This window comes from Hibiscus syriacus, unplaced genomic scaffold, assembly GCF_006381635.1.
Source record: "Hibiscus syriacus cultivar Baekdansim isolate YM2019G1 unplaced genomic scaffold, ASM638163v2 tig00000477_pilon, whole genome shotgun sequence".
In the NCBI taxonomy this organism is placed as follows: Eukaryota; Viridiplantae; Streptophyta; class Magnoliopsida; order Malvales; family Malvaceae; genus Hibiscus; species Hibiscus syriacus.
In genome coordinates, this window is record NW_024061790.1 from 5,301,805 (window position 1) to 5,318,058 (window position 16,254).

At 32.8% G+C, this 16,254-nt stretch overlaps 2 protein-coding genes across 2 annotated transcripts; both read right to left on the reverse strand.

Annotated features, from left to right (window-relative positions):
• Positions 1 to 5,487: 5,487 nt before the first annotated feature.
• On the reverse strand, positions 5,488 to 8,423 carry LOC120207201 (agamous-like MADS-box protein MADS9). Its single transcript, XM_039206724.1, has 7 exons — positions 8,184 to 8,423; positions 8,022 to 8,088; positions 7,469 to 7,530; positions 7,229 to 7,328; positions 7,090 to 7,119; positions 6,730 to 6,774; positions 5,488 to 5,815 (listed from the first exon to the last, which is right to left on the reverse strand). Exons 1-7 carry the CDS (start codon positions 8,369 to 8,371, stop codon positions 5,651 to 5,653), a joined length of 657 nt encoding a protein of 218 aa, XP_039062655.1. The 5' UTR covers positions 8,372 to 8,423; the 3' UTR covers positions 5,488 to 5,650.
• Positions 8,424 to 14,417: 5,994 nt separating this feature from the next.
• Positions 14,418 to 15,563, reverse strand: LOC120206325. The gene has a single exon (XM_039206015.1). The coding sequence runs from the start codon at positions 15,561 to 15,563 to the stop codon at positions 14,418 to 14,420; it is 1,146 nt and encodes a 381-aa protein (XP_039061946.1).
• Positions 15,564 to 16,254: the final 691 nt, after the last annotated feature.

The following is a 16,254-nucleotide window of genomic DNA, read 5'->3' on the forward strand; positions in this document are numbered from 1 at the left end:
TTCTTTTTGTTCTAAAGTGTAGAAGTTACTATTAGCAGAATTGATACAGATTTTGTTCTTGTTTTTTTTAATATGAAATAGGATTAATTATGCAAATGGTGATTCAGATTTGAATCATTTTTATTTTAATCACTAACGTCATCAGTTTATTATATTATGATCACACTATTATTAAATATTATTAAGAGTATTAATATCTAATTTGGTCTTTGGGCTATGAATAAAATATTAGTTTGTTAACCAATGGGGTTGGTTTAAGAGATGAACAACTTGATATTGCTTAAGCGAATATAGACGGAGTCGAGATTCCATCTCAAGGGGGTAAAATATAGTTAACCAAAATATAGTATAATTACCATATACAATGAGGGGCAAAACCAAAATAAATTAAAATTAGTAGTTTTAATTTAGGATTTACCCATCAATATTTTTAATTTAGGATTCCAACTCGAGTTCGATGCCTTGTGTATGCAGAAAATCTTTGTTGGGAGACTCACCCACCAAACGAACATGTTGATCCATATTAGTCATAACAAAGACCTAGAAAATTGAGAGGGCAACTAAAACAATATATTAATTTGTTAATTTTACAATATTTTTAAGGGTTAATTAATTTTTAGCCCTAAACATGTCAATTTGGTGCCTAAATATTTGATAAGATAGCATTCTCATTTCTCAATCAATTAGTCTATGCCACGTGTATTAGGAACTTCTAAAAAATAGACATATGTATTTTATAAAATTTAAATTTATTTACTTTTTCTTTAAAATGCAAGAAAAAATATAAAATATCAAAACATTTCTCTCTCTTTTCAATGGTTGAATGTTCTAATTAGATTACCATAATATGTTAATTTGATAATATTAGTGACCATATCATAACTTTCAAAATATTATCGATTAAAATATAAATTTACTCAAACATAAATGATCATTTCTATATTTACCCTATTTATTAAGCGGCTGAATTGGTATCTCAAATTAGTTCAGAATAACTCCAACAAAATCACTTGAAAATCATATATAAGTTAACAACAATAAAATAAAGAGATAAACATCCAAACTACACATAAACATTTATTAAATGTGCAACGTCATATATAAATTTTGATTTTGTATCATATATATATATATTGAAGTTTTGATTTTAATTTTTATAAATTACAAAAACTGTTATCGACATAACATCATTTTATTTTTATACATTATATATATTCATACTTTAGGGATAAAAATTATTTTTATACAAAAACTATTTGATTTTGTATCATTATATATATATATAAGGACTAATTTAAAATGATAGTCGTAATTTAGAGATGAAATTGGATTATTTAAAAATTTAAGATCCAATTTATAATAAGAGTCATACTTTGAGGACGTGTAATACAATTAACTCTTTGAAAAAGTTTTTTTTTCTACTCTTGTTTTCATGTATTATTTTTTTTTATCATCTTTTTGTATTTTTTTTAATCATTAGTTTACAAACAAATAATTCTTCAAAGGTGAAAACTAGCTTTTTCAAGAAGAATAGTAATACCGGATAATTTCCACTTCGATATATGGATGTACAAATATTAAAGGACTGTGTTAATTTCAGGGATAACGTTCATTTTAACGGTTGCACCAATCATGACATGTTTGTTTCTAAGAATGTGGTTTATGTCATGATACAATTAAACTTCATTTTGATTTCTTTCGAATTGATTGTATAGTCAATATTGATTTTTTGTTTTACAACAATCATATATTTCCCAACATGAAATTGGTTTTGCTAATTCCAATCAATATTTTGATGATCAAGATCACAAGAGAAATTCAGTTGTCCGATAAATCTCACAATCATGTGTATTTAATATGATTGCTACATTTAGAAGAGTCAACATGAACAGCTGGAGATCGATTGTCTTAACATTTCTTTTTAGATAAATGTGTAGATTGATCCATTCGAACAAGAACACCATTAACAAATGGCCGATGCTTCTAAAGTCATGGGCTTGGTATCAACTATCTTTTCTTCATCCATAAAATAATGTTTCAATCTCATTCTCTCTCATCATCAGGTAATTTAATTTCTATGTTATGAGTAAATAGATCAATAATTAAACGATAATTTCACTCGTGTTAACATAAATTTTCTCCGTTCGATAGATGCTTCACTGATTTGAGACATAAATGTATTCCAGATGAACTTGAAATAAGTTAGTTAATAACTAAGCAAAGAGTAGGAGTAGGGTAAATGTTTACAAATTTCATAATAATATAATAATAACTATAAATTTGTTTATTAATTTGCCGATACTAATAAAATCTTTTTAGTATGAGTGACTGTCATACATAATCAAGAATGTAGGACTTGTATCCAATAATTGTTTTGGCTACATCGGGCATGCGACATACGACCATGCCTTTTATTATTTATGTGATTATTGAGCGACATCTAGTTAATCGTGTATTGCATCAAGTTGAGTAAGTGCAATATGTTTCGAGACCAACTATGGACCTGAACAAAATGTATAGAGTCGACAGAGGGGGAAATCAAACACTAATTAGGCCTAAAAGTATACATATTGATTTTTTGGACTCATCAGAGAGGTGTATATCCGAGGAAAAACTATTTCAGAAACCTAAAATGATGATTTTTAAAGATTATATATTATAGTTTATGAGTTACAAAAAAGGGTACATATTATTTGAGACGGACTGAATTCGAGCGATTATCAACTAATGAAAAAGCATATATTGATATAATACCTTCAACCCAAAATTAATCAGGAAATAGGGAATCAGGGAAGAGAAATCCTTCAAATTCGTCCTTATCAACACCACTCAGACCACAACAATCTACACAATCGTTGCCATTACACCCCCGATGTAGTATGTTCCCTCCTCATCGAGTTAAATGCTAGAGTTTTATACCCCAGCATTATCAAATCCGACGTATGTTGCATGTTGAGTGAAATTGCTCTTCTGTCACAATAATTTTAATTACTGAACTTCTATTCATCAGTGTCATTCCTCAAATTTTCATCAACTTCATTCAATGGAGAGAGTTTGATCAAACGCCTCCCGAATCATTATTCTTCGTAAATTATCATCCATCATCGCACCACTCAATCAAGTTAATGAATCAATCTGCCTCATCAGTATATGATTATGCTGGATAAATTGTCAGTGACAATAACGATGATGATCCTCTTGAACATCGTCTAATACAAAGAAATTCGATGCATAACCAACTATGACTATTTTTGAAACAGTTCACATAATAAGAGAGATTTTTTTAATTTTTTTTGTAAATATCAGTCTCAACTATTCTAATGTAAAAATCATATTTCTATTTAAATAACATAGTTATTTCAAGTATTTTCACAACACAAACTTAAATATTTATTAATATGAATTAATTTATTATCAATTATTTAATCATTAATTATTTAAAAGATCAAATATGTAAATACTAATTATTTAAATGAATTAAGATTACGGAATAAAAGAGTTCATTCAAACATTAAAAAATAATTAATTAAAAATTTTATTAATTAAAATAATATAACAAATTAAATAAATAAATTCTACTATTTTCAATAGAGGCTTGTACTGCAATCCATTTTTTCCTCTTTGACACATTATACCACGTAGAAGAAAGACCCACTCAATTGGAAACGCTTTTAAAGGCAAGATTAATTGAGTCTTTACTTTATATAACTGAACAAATGTGTAATTTCTCTACATAATTTTTGTTTTGAGTTCTGCGAACAATGAAATAAACTAGATTTGAACCTATCAAGGGCCTTTAATGATTAAGGGATGTAGTTCTCTCTGAAAATCTTGAGTTCGAGCAGCCGTGTTTGTAGGATATATGTATGTTGTCAATGATTAAGAAATATTATGAATAAATATTTATTAGCATCTGTTGTGGAAAGATTTAAGATATTTGTTTTTTTTATCTTGATGGAAATCTTTCAAGCTGTGACTTTTCAAAAAAAACCCGAATAATTGTTATTGGTTTGATGATCCATGCAATTTGAAATATTGGGTCATCTCCATCGACATATCTATAGTTGTTGTTAAGGTAAATTTACTCGAGCTTGTTATAGATGTTCAAAGTTGTCTAGGTTTCCATTTTGTAGTTTTAGATTGAAGAGAAGAGCATGTTCAAAGGAGAAATTAGTGGGGAACTTGTCACCTTTGGTTGGGAAATTTATTGAGCTTGGAGTCTTCTTTCTTGCTTTTAGTGAGTTTGGTGGTGATTTCTTTTAGAAATTTGGGGCTTAGAAAAATTAGATCAACTTGATCTTGAAGGGAATTCATTTGTTGGGAAATTATCAGATGAATTTGTAGGGTTAACAAATTTGAAGGTTTTGAATATAAAGTTTATGATGAACTTGAATGGGAGATTTCATGATTGTTGTCAAAACTTATGAACTTGGAGATTTTGAACTTAGTTGGGAATATGCTGAAGGGGTTCATATCTAGTTATGCAATGGCGGCGATGATGGTCAACGGTGGTTATAACAGTGGCTGACATGATGATTGGGATCTGGGTTCCTTCATGTTGAAGACAAAAAATGGAGAGAAATGGGAGGAGGAAGAAGAAAGGAGAAAAATGAAGAAAATAACTAAAACGACGTCGTTTTAGTCTAATTTTAATTTTTTTAGAGATCTAAAATAACGTCGTTTTGGTATAAGTTATCATGTCATAACACCATTAATTATTTAATGGTGGAGTGACAAAAAAATTCAATGTATAAAGTTCAATGAATATATTGAAAAAATTGATAGTACAATGAGTGAAATAGAAGAGAGAGTAAAGTTCAGTTACCAAACATGTAATTTACCCTTCTATTTAAATAACATAGTTATTTCAAGTTTTTATCACAACACAAATTTAAATATTTATTAATAGAATAAATTTATTATCAATTGTTTAATCACTAATTATTTAAAATATCAAATATTTAAACACTAATTATTTAAATGAATTAAGATTACGAAATAAAAGAGTTCATTCAAACATTAAAAAATAATTAATTAACAATTTTATTAATTAAAATAATATAACAAAGTAAATAAATAAATAAGTTCTACTATTTTCAATAGAGGCCAGAACTGCAGTCCGTGTCTTCCTTTTTGACACATTGTACCACATAGAAGAAAGACGCATTCAATTGGAAACATTTTGAAAGGCAAAATAAATTGAGTCTTTAATTTATATAACCGAAAAAAATATGTAATTTCTTTAAATAATTTTTGTTTTGAGTCACCCGAACAATGCAATAAACTAGATTTAAACCCCATTAAGTGATCTTAGTAATTAAGGGGTGTTGTTCTCTCCCAAAGTCTTAGAGTCGAACAATTGCATTTATGGGATATATGTATATTGTCAATGATTAAAAAATATTATGAAAAGAGATTGAAAAGAAGAATTCATCCTTAAGAGGATTAGGTCCCTCTAAAATCCAATATCCACCATACACACAAACATAAAGTCATAAACACGCATATAGGTGCCTCAAAGTAGATACAACGATTGTTCATAAAGACCAAGTTCACAGTTGATATCTATAGTCCGAGATATTCATAAACTTATTATTCTTCAGAAACGCAAGCACCCCTTGCATTAGCTATTACATAAGTGCAGCAGCCCTCAACTCCCTTCATACATCCTCTCTTGTAAGTTAGGTTGCATCGGCTGCACTCGGAACGCGAAAGGCATCTGTGAGTTGTAGTCCACCGCCACGGTATGAGCGGCTCGCTGGTATCCCTGCTCATCCATCTGCTCTCTCGCGTCGTAAGACATTTGCTGCTGGTTCTGCAAATCAAATGGAAATGAAAAGTGAGATTTAGATATTTAATTATCTGTTTGTATGAGCGTGAATAACGTTATTGAGTTGGTGTTTCATGTCACAAGTGTGTGTGTATATATAGTTTTCACTGGTGTATTATCATCCTGGCAAGATTTTACAGCGTTATTAGAATGTATCATGCATGTTATTTTTCATATATGATACATGCAAAAATATATGTACGATTTCATTAATTTCTTTATGAATTATGTATATATATAGCATGATTTCATTAAGTTATTTAAATACACGCACAAACCTACAAGGGTGGAACTAAGGGGACTGGAAGCCCCTAAATGGAAAAAAATAGTTTTAGTTCTTTTAATATTATAATATTTTACTTAATGTAGTGATAAATTTTGATTTGCCCTCAAGAATGGTAAACTTTATATTTATTTAGTTTTGGATAAATTAAAATTTATATTTAGTTACCTCAAAAAATTATAAATATATAAATTAATACAACAATAAAATTATATTTTGACTCTCTTAACGTTTACAAATATTTTTCAGTCTCTCCAAAAATAAATCATGGATTCGCCCCTACATGTATAAATATTAATCATACTTGTCAATGTCACACATCTTAGACATTTATATCTAGATTATATATTAAATTCTTGAGAGTTGATATCATGAGATAATTAAGTATCAATTTAATTAAAAATGATTAAAAGTTTTTATTTTAAAACATAATAATAAATATTATAAGAGTATATTTAGTTTTCTTATATTTTTATAAAACCATATTTAAATAAAATATTTAAAAATTATTATTAAAGAATTGAATATTTAACTAATAAGCTTATTGACATACATGTGTTTGTGAAACTTGGATGAGAGAAGAAAGGTGCTGCATAAGAGAAAAGAAGAACAATACCATAATGAGATTCAATTGCTTATTGTCATCCTCCAAGAATTTCATCTGAAAAAGAACACCCAACAAAATTATTAGATATTATTATTTGATATATTATAAGAAGAGGACAATGATTTTACAAGCTGTCTTAAAATGAGGATATGTGTTATATTAAAATTACCTTTATATATATGGTGCTCAAATTTAGGACTTCAAGAGATAACAATAAATTTCGTTTGGTTCGTGCATGATTAGTGTATTTAATTTTTTTTAAATGAATAACATAATACATGTCATCGTCTTAAGATTGATTATTGAATCAATTTTTCATAGTCTATCTCCAACTTTAACATAATTATAGCAAAAGAAAAGCATGCATACATTTTTCCTTGCCACATCAAGAACATCCATCTGCATACAAAGGAACCAAAATCATCAGATTCACAAGCTTTGAAAACACACACACGTGTGTATATATATATATATATATATATATATTATATTGAGAGTATATACTGGCCTGCTTGGCACGGACACAGGTGAGGCCAGTCTCGAGGGCATCCTCTAAAGCCATCAGCTCCTTGTAAGGCAGAGATGAGATATCCTCCCCTTTCAAATGCCTAATTTAAGGACACATCGTATTTACATATATCATAATCCTGGTTAAGGTTGTTATATAGTCATATTTATAAACTTTGACTACTTTTCTAGTTCTTTTCTCCCTAATTTACAAAAGAAACAAAGCTGGAAATTTATATACCTGAGCTCAATCTGCATGCTATCATTCTCTTTCTTGATTCTATCTATTTCATTGCTGAGATTCTGCAGTAGATTTTTGTTCATATATATATATAAACCTGTTAGTTCATCTTTCACAAGAAATCATAGCAATATATATATATATATATATAAGACCTATGAGCCTACGTATGGACGTTCTGATTAAAGTTCATTCTTTTAACCAAGAAACCCTAAAGCTACCAGTATGAAACTAGGTAGATCTTACTGGAGATCTGTTCAGGGAGGGAAATCACGTTTAATTGTTACTTTAATGGATCTTCAATTTTTGCAAGGAAAAGGAAAGTCAAGAATAACAATTTTGTTACCAGATCTGTTCATAGACGATGTTTACCTTCCAGATTCTCAGATAGTTTCAAAACTTTTTATAGTTTTGCATTTTCAACAACATGATTACTTCAAAGTTTCAAACATCCCGTTTGTAGATCTACTCTGAGATTTCATACTTCATGTGTTCTTTTACCAAAAAAGGGTCGTTTTCCCTAGCAAGAAAATGAAAGAAAATTGAACCTTACCTCATGTTTATCATCCCACAACTTTTTCCTGGAAGTGTTCTGGTATTGGTCCAGAATATCAATCAACCTTCACCAAAAAAAGATGAACTTTCATTTTAAAAATTACAGATCCCCATGAAAGAAAAAAAAAGTAGAAAGAAAGGGATAAACAAGGATTCATACGTGGTTGAAGGGCTGCAAAATTCATGCATCTTCCCAGAGCTACCAAAGACGATGAGAGAAACTCTAGCATCACAAAGAACAGTAATCTCTTTAGCTTTCTTCATGATACCGTTCCTTCTCTTTGAGTAAGTCACATGCCTGTTACTCGAGTTCTCTATCCTCTTGATCTCGATCTTCCCTCTCCCCATCTTTGATTCCTCTCTTGGATTTTTTTTGCTTGTAAAATGAAGAAGATGGAGCAGAAAATGAGAGATAAGGGAGAGGAAAAGTAAAAATTCTATTTCAGGTTTGGAGATTAGCATGCTTTCGAAGTGTCATGGTACGGACGTGTTTGTTTAGGGTTATTGGTGTTACATCCCGAATAATACAATTGTTTGTCTAAAATTTGACCTAATTCATCCACCATATATTATTAAATAATAATATCAAATCTAATTAGTCAAAACTAGTGTCATTATCAACTAGTTAAAATGAAATTTGATGGTTCAATCCATTCAATTAACAACATCGAATTAGGATACAAAACCGAAATGATCTGAGATGATTACAAAGTAGTATTCATTTAAAATATTTCTTAATCATTTTTTACCCTATTGGTTCCAGGGCTTCATTCTGACTAATTTGGATTTACACACGTCGCACACTTGATTTTAGTGGATGAGTCTCTCAGTGAGAATTTTCTGCATACACAAAGACTCGAACTTGAGACCTTCTTAAACTGTATCAATCTGTTCATCACTTGAACTTAATCATTAACAATGTACATAAACTCTGTTAAAGTTGCTACTCATATTCAAAATATCTAAAAAAATATATAATGCTTTAATTATTGAGGCAGATCAATAGGGGAATAGAATTAATTGATGCTGAGGTTTTTAGGGTTAGGTTTTTTAAAACGGAGAACTGGACAAGACTTGGGAAACTGGTGGGAAGCGGCTTTAGCTTTTGATGTGTTTTATACGTTAAGAGAAAATAAAAAAATATTTTAAATTATATTTTAATTTTTTTTTTCTCAGCAAACAGAAAATTTTATTCTAATTTCAAGGTAACCAAATCCCCAACTTAGAGCCTCATTAAAACCCCCCTAAACCTAAATGGGGGAAAAGAGTACTCCAAAGTTGAGTAAAACAGGACTTGATACAAAACAGGACTTGATGCAAAATTGAGGCACACCTTGAACTAAAAGACTCCCCCACCCTAGCAAGATGAAATGCATACACCACAAAGAACCATCCCAAGAGACTCTTTAAAGAAAACAACCCCATGTACCTACTTGCCAATCTAAGAACATACAATCTGATAAAAGAACACTGGAAAAATAACCTCTAAAACTAAAAATCACCAGCTTTCCTTGAACATAATTTTCCTCGACAATCCCATCTTTGCCAAGTAATCTGCCATATTGTTGGAAGTCCTAGGCGAGAACACAAACTTACTCTCAGGTATCTTCAATACATTGGCATCAATTTCCTGAAAAAATGCTCCCCACCTCCACGAACGAACATAGAAATTCTGAACCCAATTCAAGACTACTTTAGAATCAGATTCTACGATCAGAATAGCCTTACCGCACCAACAAGATTCAACGAACACCTCTAGTGCAATTTTAATTGCTACCAGCTCCGCATAATCTGAATTCACCTCTGTTACCGGCCCAAAAAACATTGCTACTACATATCCATCTGCTATCCTCAAAACTCCCCCACAACCTGCTGATTTATTTGTTGCGGAACCATCCACGTTGAACTTCATCTGACCCGATACTGGCGGCTGCTAGACGATCTTAGAAGATTGATACACAACAGCTGACTTTGCAGGCCGATCCCACCAATATTTCTCGTCCAAATCAGTAAATTCCTTCAACGCCTTACACCAAGCAAACACTCTCATCTTCACATATACAAGCAAGTCTTTAAATTTAATGCCTTTATTTCGAAAAACAAAATCGTTCCTCGCGAGCCATAGACTCCATAATGCCGCAACAAAACTTACAAACCAAGCCAAAGCTATAGATCCTGACCACCTACACTGATAATAAAACTCAAAGACTTCATCCACTGTCTGTATATTTAAACCTAAAATATTCCACCACCTGCAAAAAGCATTCCAAAAGCAATGCATAAAAATACATGACACAAACAAATAGTTCGCATCCTCTTCAGCATCCCCACACCAAGGGCATAAAGTTTGAGCATCTGACAACGTAATTCCTCTGGATTTAAGGAATACCTTTGTTTGTACTCTATTCAATTTAAGCATCCATAAAAAATATTTCACCTTCGGAGGAACTTTTAGATTCCATATTTTGTCAAAATTAAACGAACCTACAACTTCAAAATTCCCATCACTAAGCAATAACTCAGACAATTTTTTGACCTTGAACAACCCATCATTTTCATGCACTCATACAATCCGATCTGCCACGGACGGATTTAAAATCACCTTGTCCACTTCTCGTTTTATAATCTCTACCATGGCTAGTTCTCTATCCAACAATTTTCTCTCAAACAATCCTGTCATAGCTAAACTCTGCCAATCGCATGCATTGAGCATTTCCCACACCGACATATATTTCCTTGACACTAACCTGTATAAATGAGGATATCTTGATCTTAAAGCCATTTTTCCAAACCACACATCCTCTCAGAACAATGTTGTTTTCCCATCACCCACTATCTATCGAAATGATTATCCACTCATTCATTTACCTATTCCATCCCCATATAAATTACTAACGATCCCTCTCCAAGTTATAGAAACATTTTTTTATTCCTCCTTTACTAACCAACCAGGACAGATCACCTGAGCCGTATTTGTGACATATTACTGACCTCCATAATGCCCCTCTTTCGACAGCAAATCTCCATCCCCACTTCGCTAATAATGCCTTATTCTTTACCTTTAAATCAATTATTCCAGCTCCACCTCTCTTTCTCGGATTACACAATCTACCCCAGTTCACCCTCGTTAATCTCTTTTTATTACCATCATATCCCCACAAAAACCCTCTTTTAATTATCAAATTTTGATACTACTAATTTCAGAACTAGGAATATCGACATATAATACAAAGGCAACAATGAAAGCACTGAATTAATAAGAACCACTCTTCCAGCAAACGACAACATCCTGCTTTTTCAGCCCACCAATTTGACTCTGAAATTTTCAATTACTGGATCCCACGTCGATATTTTTCTCGGATCCGCCCCTAATGGGATTCCTAAGTACTTGAACGACAAGGTGCTCACAGTACAACCACATAATAATGCTAACTGATTCAAATTGTTTTCTTCAACCTTCACCCCCTGCTAAACACAATTTCCTTAAGTTAATACTTAACCCCGAGCCCATTTCAAAGCATCTCCGAATTCGCTTAACATTGGAAATACCTCTTTGATCTGGACGAAGAAACAGAATCGTATCATCCGCAAATTGCAAATATGAAATACTTGAATTTGGTGCCATGTTATCGATGTCTTCAATGTATCCTTTTCGAACATCTTCTTCTAACAATAAATGGAGAGCCTCTGTTATCATTATAAACAAAAACGGGGACAATGGATCTCACTGTCTTAAACCCCTGTGCATCTTGAATTCTTTTGTGGGAGACCTATTCAATAAGACAAAATCTCTAACAGTCGAAATGCATTCCCAAATCCACCGTCTCCATTTGCATCTAAAACCCATACAATTCTGCACCGAGTCTAAAAATTCCCAATCAACGCAATCGTATGCCTTTACAAAATCTAATTTTAATATCAAACCACCTCTCCCTCCCCTCTCTTTATTCAAAGAGTGAATAACTTCTTTTGCCACTAATATTCCTTTGAAAATATGTCTTCCAGCTACAAATGCACATTGGGTCTCACTTATCATCGTTCCAATCACTCTTCTTAATCTTTTTGCTAACACTTTAGCAATTATTTTATACACGCTGCTCACTAACGATATTGGTCTATAATGTGAAATTTCAGTTGGATTGTCCACTTTCGGAATCAATGCTAAAAATGATAAGTTAACACGCTTCCCCAACTTTCCACTCGTGTTGAAACTGTCCATAGTCTTCATCAAATCTCCTTTTATATACTCCCATGACTTCTTGAAAAATTCTATATTAAAGCCATACGGTCCAGGTGCTTTTGTCTCACCACAACTCCACACAACTCCACACAACTTCTTTAACTACTTCAATCGAAAAATTCGCTTCCAGCTCTTCAACATCAGCCTTTGAAAGTTGTTTGAATGGAAGATTGATCACCGTTTCCCACTCCTTCTTCTTTCATCTAAAATGATTGCTAAAGAAATTAAAAACTTTAGCTCTAAGTTTTTTTGGCTCCAATTCAATGTCCTCTCCTAAATTAGCTCCCAAGATCAAACATTTTTTATTACGAATCTTTACTACTTTATCAAAAAAAATAGAATTTTCATCTCCCAATTTCAGACAGTTTAATCTAGATTTCTGACGCCAAATATCCTCATTCTCCCTCAAAGGGTCCCATAACCTTCGTGTACAATTCAATACCTCCTCTCTTTCTCCATCATATAATCCTATATTATCTCATTTCCTGTCCAGCTCATTGATCCTCTTCTCTAATTTCTTTGCTTCACTGTCAACATTCCATTAACATTGAGTGTTTCATCTCTTAAGTTCTCCTTTCACTCTCCTTAACTTCACACTTAATTCTTCATCTCTTGCTTCTTCTTGCTGAAATGTCTTATTGATAACTTCAGTGCAACTCTCCTGTTTTAACTAACTGTTTACCAATTTAAACGGTCTAGGCCCCCAATCTATCGTCTCCTTCCCCAATAAAATAACAATATGATCCGAGACTGTTCTCGGCAACCCCAGTAGGGATACATCACTGTTTACTTAGAACCATTCATCCTCAACAAGAATCATATCCAAGCGACTTTTTCTATTTGCCAGCCCAAACCAAGTGAATTTCCTCCCTGATAAAGGCATGTCAACAAGATTACAGTCTTCTATGAACTCATTGAAAGATGCAATCTGTGTTTGTCTGTACAAACACCCACTTCTCTCACTATGATTTCTAATTGCATTAAAATCACCCGCCATGAACCGTTTATTATTGTTTTTCCTCCTAACTTCCACAATTGCATTCCATAATGAAATTTGTTCAGAAACTTCACCAGGTGCATAAACGTTCAAGACAGAACATATCGAATCATCTAAGGCATACTTCCCTTTAATCAAAATGAACCTTTCTGTAATTAAGCTATCAAGAATCTGAAAACTATTCTTATCCCAAACAGTTAGTATACCCCATATCTTCCCATTGCTTTCGAAAATTTAAAATCAAATTCATCATCACACCAAAATCTACTTATTTCTGCATCCTTAATATCCTCATTCTTTGTCTCTTGTAATAACACAAATTCAATTCTATGAGTCCGAATAAACCTTCTAAGTTCTGAAATTTTCACATTAGAGTTCATACCTCTTGTATTCCGTGACAAAATCCGCATCTGGACTTCTCCCCCACTGATTTTCAGCTAAAATTCGATGGATTGGGATTGAGACTCTCCTTCAAAATCATCCGCAACTGCAATTTCCCTAACCAAAACCTCCTCTGAGCCTTTAAACTGTATACCCAGCTCTCTGCCTAACTGTAGGGTTTTTTTCACTTCCTTCTTTTGTCTCTGCCATCGTTCTTGAAGATCCGAATCCGATACTGACCTTCCTTCAATTTCCGTCGACTCTTCCTCGCTTTGCACCTTTCTCTGATGTTTCTTGACACGACAACTTCAATTTTTTCTGGGTACCACCAAAATTTTCTTGTATTCTCTGAAGGGAACTGTATTTCTTTTTCTCCCCGTCTTTGCTCCTACGTTTTGCCTGGGATTGAAACTAACAATATCCTCGCTCAAGTTTGTTAACATACCCAACCCCAGATCCTGTTCTCCCCGCTCTGATCCCAAATTAGGCTTACTTCCCTTTCGTTTTATCTCATTCCCATCAAAATGGACCTCTATTCCTTTAGCATCTTTTTTAGATAAAAAATTTGTGAGGCCCATAAAGTATGTGTCCTCCATCACTTTTGCCCCTAAACTCCCTTCCCATAGAGACAAATCCTTTAAATTTTCATTAATTCCCTCGTTAGCCTCCACCACTTTAATTAATAACCTATTGTCATCTTCTGCCACTCCCCCCTCGTGTTCCATCCCCACCTCGTATTGCTTTTGAATATTCCCAGAGCTTACATCAATTTCCTTCTACCCCATTATTGCTTCCTCCCCAATGTCTCTCTCATCCACGCCCGATATATAGCCGCCCCTTGATACATTCCCCATACAACATAGCTGGCTATCGTCTCCCTCTTGCCGCCTCTCCGAATTCTTCTCCTCCGAGGAATCTAAACTCTTGTCGGCCGACGAGCTCGATTCACCAGCGACTGAATTAACTTTAACTTCTCGCTTATGACTGCTTGTTTCACTTCTATTAGTGGGCAATTCCACAATTCTAATTTTAAAAACATCTCTTCCTGCTTCCAAATCAACCATATCATCTATTAAAACATTTCTACTAGTTGCAATCAGGATAGATATCTCCTCACATCCCAGATCCTGAAAAGCATTTTCTCCCATTGCTAAATATTCTCCCCAATGCTCAGCTAACCTTTTAAAAGTATTATGATTCCAGCAGTGTAACGGAACACCAATTAATTTAATCCAAGTAACTCTTTCAGAAGCTCTGTAAGATTCTGTCCATGGATGAACTTCCACGAACACTTCCAATAGGAACAACCATTTATGCTCCTTCATGATCGTATACAACTCGTCGTCAACAAATTCTATTAAAAAATCTCTCCCTCCCAAGCACTTGATCTTAATCTCACCCAGACCTCCTGCTCTTACTCTATCTTCCACATGAGTTGAAGAACAAACCGTCGCCATTGTTCCTACCAGGCATTTCTGGAGCTTTCGAACGACATCCTCATCAATAACCCCCTGTATAGTCGTACTTCTCCTGCATACTTTCACCTCAGACTCTTCTTCACTATTCATTTTATCTTTATGTACCCTTGTATCTGCGCTGAAGGATGAATGACTATTCAGATTCCCACTCTGATCCTTGACTCTGTACCGCGCTTCCTTTACTGATAGTCGATAGCCGAATAACCAAAAACCGTTTAACCTCTGCATTGTTCTTACTGTATCATCTTTATTAGAGAATCTAACGAAACCAAATCGCTTCCCCATTCTGTCATTCTTCCTCGCTATGTAAGAGCTAACCACATCTCCATGCCTACCAAATAATTGTCTCAAACCACTCCAATGATATCTAGGTGGTATGTTTTGAACGAACAGGGTTTGACACTCATCTACTTTCCCTGATCCTTTCGCTGTCGATTGAGCCATTACCCACATTGATCGGATCTGTTGTATTACCAAATGTTTAATATATCTCGAGCACTCTTTTTCCCTTTGGCAGTCTGAATATGCTAAGTATTGTTCTTTTAAATTGAAATAAAAAATTATTTTCGACTCATTTTGATAAGCACAAATATATAATACCGTCTAACACACAAGATGTTATATATTTGTGTTTCGTTTTCTAATTCTTTTCTATATTCTACTTTGAAAACGGTAATACCCCAAATTTTGTGTAGTGACTAAAATGTAAGTTTTGAAATATTAATGGCTAAAGTATAAACTTTGAAAACTTAAGGGACCAAAATTGTAATTTTTAAAAGTTATATACTTTAGCATGTAAATGAATATTTTTGGATTAAAACATAGATTTTAGTGGGAATCAGATTTTTGGTGCGGGATTTGTGTTAAAAGTTATAAAGCGGTAAAGATCAATGTTGAAATCGGATAATTTGATCGAACCAAAATTTTACAAAAATTTGAAGGATGTTAGAAAATGGTTGGAAATATTATTTTCATATTTTAGATCAGAGAAATTTGGCTCAGAACAGTGTAATTTTTCAGATTTGACCAAATAGTATAATTCTAGTGACTAAAATGCAATTTTTGAAAATTACATGGCCAAATTCAAAAATCAAAGCCAAATTGATTCATCTGCCAAGGAATATTTTAATGAAAG

What these genes read in the sequence shown, in the direction of transcription:
- LOC120207201 (XM_039206724.1), bottom strand. Translation starts at nt 8,371, where the DNA reads ATGGGGAGAGGGAAGATCGAGATCAAGAGGATAGAGAACTCGAGTAAC. An exon ending in TGTGGGATGATAAACATGAG is followed by an intron (nt 7,531 to 8,021) that starts GTAAGGTTCAAT and finishes AATCTACTGCAG; the next exon opens with AATCTCAGCAATGAAATAGA. An exon ending in CCTGTGTCCGTGCCAAGCAG is followed by an intron (nt 7,120 to 7,228) that starts GCCAGTATATAC and finishes CTTTGTATGCAG; the next exon opens with ATGGATGTTCTTGATGTGGC.
- LOC120206325 (XM_039206015.1), bottom strand. Translation starts at nt 15,563, where the DNA reads ATGGCTCAATCGACAGCGAAAGGATCAGGGAAAGTAGATGAGTGTCAA.